The 10,580-nt window shown below is 37.4% G+C and overlaps 1 protein-coding gene across 1 annotated transcript; it reads left to right on the top strand.

The window, feature by feature from the left end:
- The first annotated feature begins 1,308 nt into the window (after positions 1 to 1,308).
- LOC138309096 (tribbles homolog 2-like) lies at positions 1,309 to 10,580 on the top strand. The gene is made up of 3 exons (XM_069250236.1): positions 1,309 to 2,379; positions 5,304 to 5,596; positions 8,598 to 10,580. Exons 1-3 carry the CDS (start codon positions 2,122 to 2,124, stop codon positions 9,067 to 9,069), a joined length of 1,023 nt encoding a protein of 340 aa, XP_069106337.1. The 5' UTR covers positions 1,309 to 2,121; the 3' UTR covers positions 9,070 to 10,580.

The following is a 10,580-nucleotide window of genomic DNA, read 5'->3' as shown; positions in this document are numbered from 1 at the left end:
AGTGAAAACATGAAAAAAATACAGGTAGAGATATACATTGTAGGCTATATATCTATAGATAACAACCACAGCATTGAAAACTATGGCTAAAATTAACTATATCGTTATATAGCATCATCCATCGAAAACTAGCCTATAAATAATGAATAAATAGATATGTGGGTTTTCATGGATCCTAACAGACTGGTCCTTATTTTCCGGTTTCTAAAACACAAAAATACTATATATAGAACACCTTACATGAAAAGGAAATGATACCGTCACGGATGTTAATAACATTATCTTGTAGGCCGATAATTTTACCTGTATACAGTAGTCTAACCACCCGGATGTTTAGGTTATAAGAAGTAGGGAGGAATATGTTTACATCAATTCACAAATATACAAATATTTTGCCTGAGAAGCAGGTCTGTTACTATCCCGGCTTGAGTTTGTCCGATCATAAATATTATAAAATTGTATATTCATGCAGCTGAACAAAAATCGTTGATACATAAATGGGTATGAAATAAAAAATGATCCAGATCTATAATGAGCTGATTTGCATTTTATAAAATTCTATATATTTCAGCGTATAGATATAATTTTCATATCCACCCAAAATCGTTTTAGAATATGAATAAATCGTTGTTTTCTTCTGATCATATGTAATTTTCTAGTAGATATATTAAAATTACATTTATTTTTGTCATATCATATATATATGATTTCATGTATGTTAATGTACCGTTAATTATGTTAATTTGTAAGTTATTGAAATCATTGTCTTTACAACTGCAATATCACCAGACTCTTTGTTTGTTTATCATTACAAACTACATGATTTCCAAACTTATTCTTAGCTGTAAACAGATTACTACTGCTATGTTTTCGCAACACAAGGAAACACTGTAGTAGTTTATGAAACTAAGCTATGACGTGGCGAAACGTCACGATTACAGGTCAAATATGCGAACACCCTTTATCCATATATGGGCATACGAGTAGTGTTTCCCAAGGAATCCCCCTGTCGTCATAATACTTTTCAACCAATGGAGAAGGTTCTACAAAAATCTATATTCAAATTGGTAGAATATACCCGAGGAGTTCCGAAAAACGATTTTCTTGAATGACGAATAACGTACTGCGGATTTGGAAAAATAGTCCTTCTACGCACATGGTGTGTCTGATTGCATAGCTCTAAAAATTGAGTATTGAAACCTACCAGTGACTAAGATACTCATAATTTATATCTGTTTTTGATATAAAGACTATATTGCATAATTAAATGTTGAGATAGTGTTTCGTCGCAAATTACGCGGATGAATTTATCGTAATATAGGTTTGCAATACACGTTGCCAATAAGCACAATGGCGACTTCAGTCAGCGTATACCTTGAAGGATATTGAGGGGAGGGTTGGTACTATTGTGCCCTTCCCAAGGAACTAAAGAGAGTGTGCTGGATACCGGAAAGTAAAGAAGAACACACGGAAGAATATTGACCAACATCTGATGCTGTAAAACAAGCATAAACAAGACTTTTAACAACAACGTAATAGCCGGTAGGTGAAGCAAGCCGCTCGTTGAGTAATCAGTACTCGAGCCACACGAATTTCGTCATCTGTTGTAACACGTTGACGGACACATCGCAATAATTACTCAACTTTAGACACGTTGAGCAAGAGCACACTCTCTTAGGGAAATGAAATAGACGTTTTTTGTGACAAAGGACCATGAATTTGACTTGTGAATTGGAATGACTGCACGCGCTATAACAGTACTACGTCAATCTGCCATACCGTCTGTGATATCTTGGAGTTTCATAATTTAATGTAATTTTATTGAACATTCCGTTTTAATCGGCGTTCATGTCTAAGTTTGTGTATCATTTTAACGTGGACAAAGAACCATCTTTCACCCATACTGCGTTTTGATTCATCCCATCGTCCACATCAGTTTGCTTTGTTCATTGTACACGGGAGGCCCACCTTCTGTCTGACTCACCAAAAACAAAGAGGCAATCGTTCATCGGCATTGTTGTCAAGTGAAAGTATCACTGTGTGTAAGGGTACATAAATATTGTATCACTTTAAGAAACACTTGGAGTCTGTCACATCCTTTCGTGAGAGAACGGAGTATTTATGAGCCTTACAGGAAGCCGGCCCAGACTTAGTATACCGAGTCATGGGCCACGAAAGAAAGACTATTATGATACAAACTCGAACATAGGGGTACAAGGGGCTCTAAGCCCAGATCTCCAACCTTCACAACCCCTCTTTCCAGAGAAATATGAGCAATCAAATGTTTCCAAAATTGGAAAATATTTATTATTGGACCAAATTGAAGGGGATATTTACAAAGCTGTGAATTGGCAAACCAAGGATGAATATGTCTGCAAGGTTGGTATTTTGAAAGTTTTCAAGAAAAATGCAGGCAAATTTAGTTTTAATTGAGAGTTGAAAAGTATGCATGCTTTAGCTAATTGCGAATGTTGTATGAATCAGTGTAATGAATGCATCTTTGACATCCAAAGTCTTGATCAGATGTTACCACATGTGGAAAGGTGATTAGCATGTGTCACGACCCTGGATATCTACCCCAGGGTAACAGGATGTATGTTCCCTAAATGATCTAATCCCTACACCAGTAATATAGGGGTCGGAGAGTTCACCATCAGCGCTAACTGCTAAGAATATTCTACATCATGACGAGATGATATAAGAAGTAACGCGTGCAGTAGTTTATAAATAGATCACGACTACTTCATGCGTAGTATTAAATATAGTAGTAGATCCTGTCTACGGCATTATATCCCTCACACAGATGTTTCTGGGCTGTGATAGTGTGAAAGGTGTAAACAACTTCTGGAATTTATTCAATTTACAAAGATAAAGGCTTATAAGTGAGAAAAAAGAAAATTTCTTTTCTAACTTATATGCCTTTATCTTTGAACACATGCTCCTTCAGCTCTGAACAAAGGGCTAAGGCATGTTCAGTAGATGCTGCATTAATAATTGGGAGTTTAAAATTAGACTGTTTAATGAGTAAAGCATTAATTCAGTTAAAACTTCTCATTCATCTTCAATAATTTGAAGATGTGATGCAGTAAATGTTGCTCCTGTTTCCTAAGGTCTTTGTTAGGTCTGTATTATGCTGCAAGTCTTTGTGTGGGAGACCAGGTGCCATGCATTTCCTTGTCTGGCCTAATCAAGCCCACAAAACAATAGGCATTGTCTTTGGTGGTGTACTCATGCAGTCCACCACATGTGTCTGTCTGTAGACCATCATTAGCTCTCATCTGCAGCTACATATGTATATTATCTATTACGTTGCAGTATTGCTTCCCAGCTATCCGAGTCATGGCCTTGTGTTGGGACAGGTGTGCCGACCATTGATTACAGGTACACACAGGTATTGGCTGGTTCAGTGAGTCATCCCTTCCTAACACAGGGCTTTGTTCCTTTGGCGGGGTACACAGAACTATTGTTCCTAAGGAGGAGGGAAAAATGGTCATCAAATTGTGACCAGTATAAATTTTACTTAATTTTAGTAGAATTGCATTTATATTATGTCTTTGCATAAATATGCAAAATCCTGTCATGAGACATGTTTATGCAATCAAACTGAAGTTCCTGGTAGATCTTTAACCCCAGGTTTATTTATGCTTGTCAGCAAAATCGTAAAAATCTTTTGTGTTAAAAAAACCCAAACTGATGCTAACCCTATCAGTTTTGTAAGTAACGGGAAGTGACAGTCAACTTCCTGATGGTATGGAGTCCTGAGCTAGGACATGACTTTACACTACTGGTATGTTTAAGGTGTAGCGGACGGCTAGGACACGATGGTACACTACTGGTATACTCTAAGGTGTAGCGGACGATTGCAGTATTGATCAAAAGCAATACACAACCTAGTCTTACCTGTGACAATTCTATTAGTGTCGACCAGGAAGTGGGTTGATCGTGAAGCTTTTACAGGCAGTGACCTAAATTACTTATCAAAAAAACTACTTCCTCTTAGTCCGAACCGAAATACAGTTTTTAAACTGCGTCTATTGTACACTAAAATTTAATATTATTGATTTGGTGTTTGTGAATTGATCCGTAGTGACATGAGAAGGAAGTAGTTTGAGGTAATATGTTATAGTAAGCATAAAATATTGATCTATACGTTAAAGTATTATTTCCTTATTTAGCTATATGCTGTAATTATAATAAATTACTATGAAGAAGCTGTCTATAATGGTCTTATGGTTATGCGTCAAGTTACTAGTTCAAAGTAAAACGTTAAAAAAACCCAATATTGATCTTCATTTATGTTATGATATTGCTCATTTAGAATAGTTATAAAAGGAACACTCTGTTCATGGATCAATATGTTCCTGACAAAAGAAAAAATGTCTTGAGAACTAGGAGTGGTATGATGGAATGGTGGATGTGGAGGGGTGATACATGATCAATGTCGGGGAGGAGGGGGAGGGAGTGTTGGGTTGCGAGCTATTCCTAGTCACAGGAGTGCTAAGTCTCCCAGTAACAGCAGCAGGTGATATTACCAGCTCTCCGCTATACATTCCACTGAATGGATGTTCCCAGAATTGATTATTTTTTTTCCCCATCTTGCCGCTGTTTCCCTTCCAGAAGCTTTCATTGAGGACTCAAGTCCTCTCTGTGTGTCGGAATTTATGGAAGTGCAGCAAGCGGGAACAGCATAGCTGGTGTTTAGTGAATGGGCTTAAAATCAATGTTGTGATGGGAAAATGAGATTTAGAATAACATCACAGGGCTGGCTCTGGTAGATGTGGTTTCCAATATCTTACAACATCACAACCTTTACTGGGCACTATTTGTTATACTGCTGTCTGCAGTTTGGCTTATGTCAGATATATGGTGCTGGCTTTTAAAATACTGAATAAATTGTTAAAAACTAACAATGACAGTACAATAAAAAAAAAACAATACCAACAATACATCTGTGAACTCCCACATTGTATGACTCACTGATGCAGCCATAAATTTGAATATTACATCAAGAATTTATATTTGGCTGGAGATAGTCAGATTAGGGTCTGTTTATATATATATCGGGCACTGTCGTCATACATTCCATGGTACTGATGCAGGCATTTCTGTTTTTATAGAATTACACTGCCTGAATTGGTATAATGAGAGAGTAAGTCTCGCTAATACTGTCATTGTTACATGTTCCAAGCCTAGTAATTGAGGCAATGTTGTCCCAGTTTTACCTCATGAGTGACACACAAAATTTAATATTTTCTCTAGTGTATGCAGTAAGCAGTGCTATATATGTTGTTCTGTCCTTGCAGATTTTCCCGATCAATCGATACCGGGAGGAGCTTGAAACGTACTGGCAGGTGGACTGTCACCCCAACATCAGCAGCATCAGCGAGATAACGCTGGGCGAGACTAAAGCATATGTGTTTTTTGAGCGCCATTACGGCGACTTACACTCATATGTGCGCCAGAAGAAGCGTCTGAAGGAAGAAGAAGCTAGTCGTTTGTTTGAACAGATCTCCGACGCCGTGTATCACTGTCACGAAAATGGAATCGTGCTACGAGACCTGAAACTTCGCAAGTTTGTTTTCAAAAACCCAGAAAGGTGAATATCAAATTTTAAGGCATTACATTAAAATCATGCACACAGAAAATGATGGAAATTTTGAACAACAATACAACAAACTTGTATACACAGAAAACAATAAAAACACAAAATTTAAACAACATAGCAAGAATTTAATAATGCACTAAATTACAAATCAACAACCTTGAAATATGGGTGGTACACTTGTATATTAAGTGTTATTAGGTAAACAGGATGAACAGATGAGTTAACATCCAATTATATAATCTAATGTGTTATCATAGACAAACAAGTCTGTCCTAACAAAGACTTCTGCGTAGTTAGCATTATCTCTGTCCTATATAGTCCTGGGTGTGACTGATTACCAGATACGGGAGCCTACAGATCTGTTTTACATACTATGATGTGCTACATTAACTTTACATTGCTACATTAACTTTACATTCCTACAATATAGTGGTAACTCTACATTGTGTTGTACCGAGCTCCACCCAAACCCCCACATTCAAACCGCTGCTCCACTGCAAAAATTTAAGTAGCTCCACCCAAAAGTTTGTAGTAAATGCACAACGCCCAAGTAACTCTTGTCTCCTATTTACTTTGCCGCGAGCTAACTGGGCCCCACCCATCCGGCAATGATCCTTAGCCTGGTGTACTACAGGCACAAGCTTGTAACTGACATTCAGTTATAAAAAGTCTTATCTCCCACTTTCAACAATCTGCCGACACAAGTTTTAGTATTTTGATTCAAGATTTAGAGGAATTTGAGAGTATATGAGGTGTGCGGGCTTTGTGCTGGCTGATGCTATTTTAAGACCTGTTTACCACAGAATGTACCTGTGGCCCAGATCCACAGTTGTGAATCACTCAAGCAGACAAAAACACTGGCTGCTTGCGTCAGCGAGAAACATTTGCCTACGTCACCCACGGCCATTAGGACATATCCTGATGGTATAAAATATACATAGCAAAAATAGTCTGGTACACGGTAAACACTTTACAATGCAAAGCCTGGTGAATCCATTGATTCAGAGTAATGAGTTTTAAATATTGGCCTGGGGTGCATTAATATTATTTTTGCAAATTCATGGATAGAAGAATTTATGGTGCTATGAACAGCAAGTCGGCCAAATTTTATAGGTTTCTTGTTCGGATCGATGCACAGTGACGTAATTCTACTGATGTCAGATAATTGATATTTGAATAACAACGAAATGCAATTGTCTTTTCGATGTGATAATTGCTGATTTCTGTAAATATTGGGGATAGATTAGAGGTTACATTCAATGAATTCAGAAACAAACGATGTATATTCAGAAAAAGAATAGAAGATAATTTATAGATAAATTCAGCATATAAATGGGAATAGATTTATTAGATAAATTCTGTTAGCTCCAGTATTGACCAGCAGCTGACCACCGACCCTATGTTTGTAGTCAATCTTTATTGACTGGAGGAAGTGATTACTGCAGGAAATTATAGTGTAATGACATTGATATAGCCTGGGGCGTGGTCTAATTACTGCCACAACGCATTCCTAGACTTTAACTTTATATATCATCCTTTGTTTAAAAACCCAGTATGAAAATGTTTAGCATCAATCACGGTACCAGTGGAAGGGCGTCGCCTGAAATTGACTTAGCATAATAGCACATGTCATAACTCGTGAAAGTGCTTAGTGATGGTGGGGTGTACACGTGTCCAGGTAGATAAATACCTGTACAGGTACGGGTTAATTACAACGTTAAGTAGACCATACAGCTAGCCCCCAGAGGGACACACCCAAACATGGACAACAAAAGGTTGTAGCTACCTTGGCAGGTGTCGTAGGTAGAATTAGGCCATCAAGTTACTTATTAATTAGCATTCACGTCACTATGGTAGCGCTCAGCTGTCACAATGATGATTTCATAATTAGCGCACTTTGTTAGTTTGACATATATGTACACCTCGGTGCATCCCAGCTCTGATAACATGACTCAACATTAAACAAAATGACAGATATTGTTGGAGTTTTATATCAGGTACTAGGAAGTGTTAACTTATAAATTAAAAAACGACAAGGAAACCATTCATTATCTCATCAAACTGTACTGAACAACACAGAACGAGTTCATGATAGATGCACATAATTAACATCAATTCAAATTATACTGTTCAATATACAGACACAGTAGGCATTTTATACTTCATTGTCAATTCCAACAAATAGTAAAAGATGAACCTAGAACATACCATTCAGTACCTGGTTCAGGAGATGCAGCCTTATTTTTTATGATTTCATTGTCAATTTGTCATTTTTTTGAAATTTTGTATGCATGTGTGGTACCTGACAAAAATTTCAAAATAAAATGTACTTAATTATAAGTAATTTCCAGTGTTCTCCCCAGGATTTTTTCACTGCTCTATTATTACAATTACCTAACACCAAAATGGCGGCCATTTCGGTTGCAAAGTTTGTGGTATCTTTCAGCTGTATATGACATGAGTACATCATTTACAATTGCAGGCAGTGTTTGTTTTTGGGATGATGCTCACTAGCTATAATCAAAACATATGTTGAAAAGGTGTCAGTTTGTTTCCTAAACTGCCGATGTGCTGTACTTTAGTTACGTCGCCGTAGCTCACATGATTGAAAGGGATTTGATCAGTGATTTCTCCTCTCTCTAGCTGATCTATATCCCCAGACTGCTAAATAGAACAAGTGAGGTCTTGGTTAGGAACTAGTCACACCTCTTTTGTTTACTTATCAATGCAATTTAACAGTACAATCTGTCAGGACACCCCTGCGGATCACATGTAATCAACACTGTCACGGTCGTAAAAATGGACCCAACCACATGGCATAGCGGCATGACAGACACCGTAAATTTATAAGAATACTACTTGTCAGGTCCGAAATAAATGATACTTGAAGAAATTTTTAAAATAACAGTAAATGATTGCCTATATGTAGAAATGATCATCAGTGATTACCTACACAGTTGTCTATAATTTTCTGTTGTTTTGTGTGTTTCAGAACTCAGTTGCGATTGGATGGTTTAGAAGATGCATGTGTGTTAGAGGACGAAGCTGACGATCGACTGGCAGACAAACATGGCTGTCCGGCCTACGTCAGTCCAGAGATCCTACACACTAGCGACACCTACTCTGGGCGATCGGCCGACATTTGGAGTCTCGGAGTGATGCTCTACACAATGTTGGTGGGACGTTACCCGTTTCACGATTCAGAGCCGAGCGCTTTATTTGGAAAAATACGACGAGGACAGTTTACTGTTCCTCAAATGTTGTCATCCAAAGCAAAATGTCTGATAAAAAGTCTGCTGCGAAGGGAGCCGACAGAACGTCTGACGGCAGGGGAAGTGTTACAGCACCCTTGGGTGCAAGGGACCCTGCCCATAGGGTTTATGACCATCGTCGACCATAAGAACTTGGACCAGGCAGTCCCTAATGTTATTTTACATGAACCTGAAGAGGACTTCTTTGTGTAAGCTTGGGCAATATATGTGTCAAGCTTCGTTAAGAGATGTTTAGAAAAACATATAAAATTTACTGGTCCCAAGAATGCTGAAGTGGAGAAATAACAACAGAAATTATCAGACTACTGAAAATCATGGCTGGTTATTAAAGGGGAAAGCAGATGGACAGACAATCTTACAATCGCCAGAGAAAATATCTCAATCGGCTCTGCTGATATATTTGGAACAGGTTCCAGAGAAATCAGAAACGATCGTCAGTACAACAGAGGATTACGGGTAATAACATTGATATAAGCTGACGAACCTTCAGCGGAGTGATTGACTTGTTAAATGGAGATTTTTTACTCATTCACTCCTAAAAATCTATAATAGACTGGTCCAGTCTATGGATTGGAAGAACTTGAATGGGTTTTTTGGGGTGAATGATATCATCTGCAGGTGATAGAGACAACAAATGTTGTGTGGACAGTTTTAATCATATCATAGTGTGGACTAGTGTTGTTCAAGGCAGCAGCAATAGAGAACAACATCTAACAGGGAGTCTCCTAGCACACGGCCAGTCTATACAAATATCCCATAGAGGATGAACGATAAAAAAAAAATGGTAAAATTACGTTTAAGAAAAAAAAGACAAAAAAAAGCAACAATTGTTCTTTCTCTGTTTCCATGAGTTGTGCCAAGCACTTTATGTTAAATGTGTTTGAAGGAAGAGCTGATCCGAGTGTGTGCGAAAATGATCATACAAGAACAGAATCACTTTATAATTGTTGTTTGTGTGACTGTGTGTGGTGTTTTAATTTCATAAGTGTGTGAATATGTGTTGTTTACATGTGTCTAGTTGTGTTTACATGAAGTATCTGGCGATGTTCAGATATCTTAACTTATTTATCTCTTCTCTCGCGTTCAATGCGAGGTCTGGTCATTGTAGGTAGGGGACCTGTTACCAAACTTAACAATTGTATTTTAACTAGAGCAAGTGCTACACGTTATATAATTCATCACTTGTAGAGGTTTTATGATTTTTACAAACATCAGTCATAATAACAAGCAAAACGCACAATCTTGATACTTTGTTGAAGAAAATTGAAGTACGTACTTCATGGAAGTATAAGAGTTACTGTTAAAACATTGAAATGTTTTGTTAGAAGTTTAAAAATTCTTAATTTATTTTGTGACTATTTTTGATATGATCCGAGTATAGAGATAGGCTATTTATTTGAGTGTGAAGTTGGTGTTGTGACAGAACTGTCGAACCATCCTATTTCTTTGTTATCAGTCAACAGTATTGGACATTGTGTGAATGGTATGGCTGCGTAGTACGTTAGTTATAGATATCGTCGTAAGATTGTAACATATTCTCTCATTTAATTTAAAGACATCTGATCGGTTATATAACCAGTGAAAAGTTTGTTACTTATTTTCCAGGTATTTTACGTTGATAGAGGACACGTAGCGCTGTTGAGGTGTAAAAACACTCGGCAAACGTTATGGTTTGTTTTCAAAATAAAACATAAAACTGAAAA

Source organism: Argopecten irradians, chromosome 15 (genome assembly GCF_041381155.1).
Source record: "Argopecten irradians isolate NY chromosome 15, Ai_NY, whole genome shotgun sequence".
Taxonomy (NCBI): Eukaryota; Metazoa; Mollusca; class Bivalvia; order Pectinida; family Pectinidae; genus Argopecten; species Argopecten irradians.
This window is presented reverse-complemented; position numbering and strand designations above follow the sequence as displayed.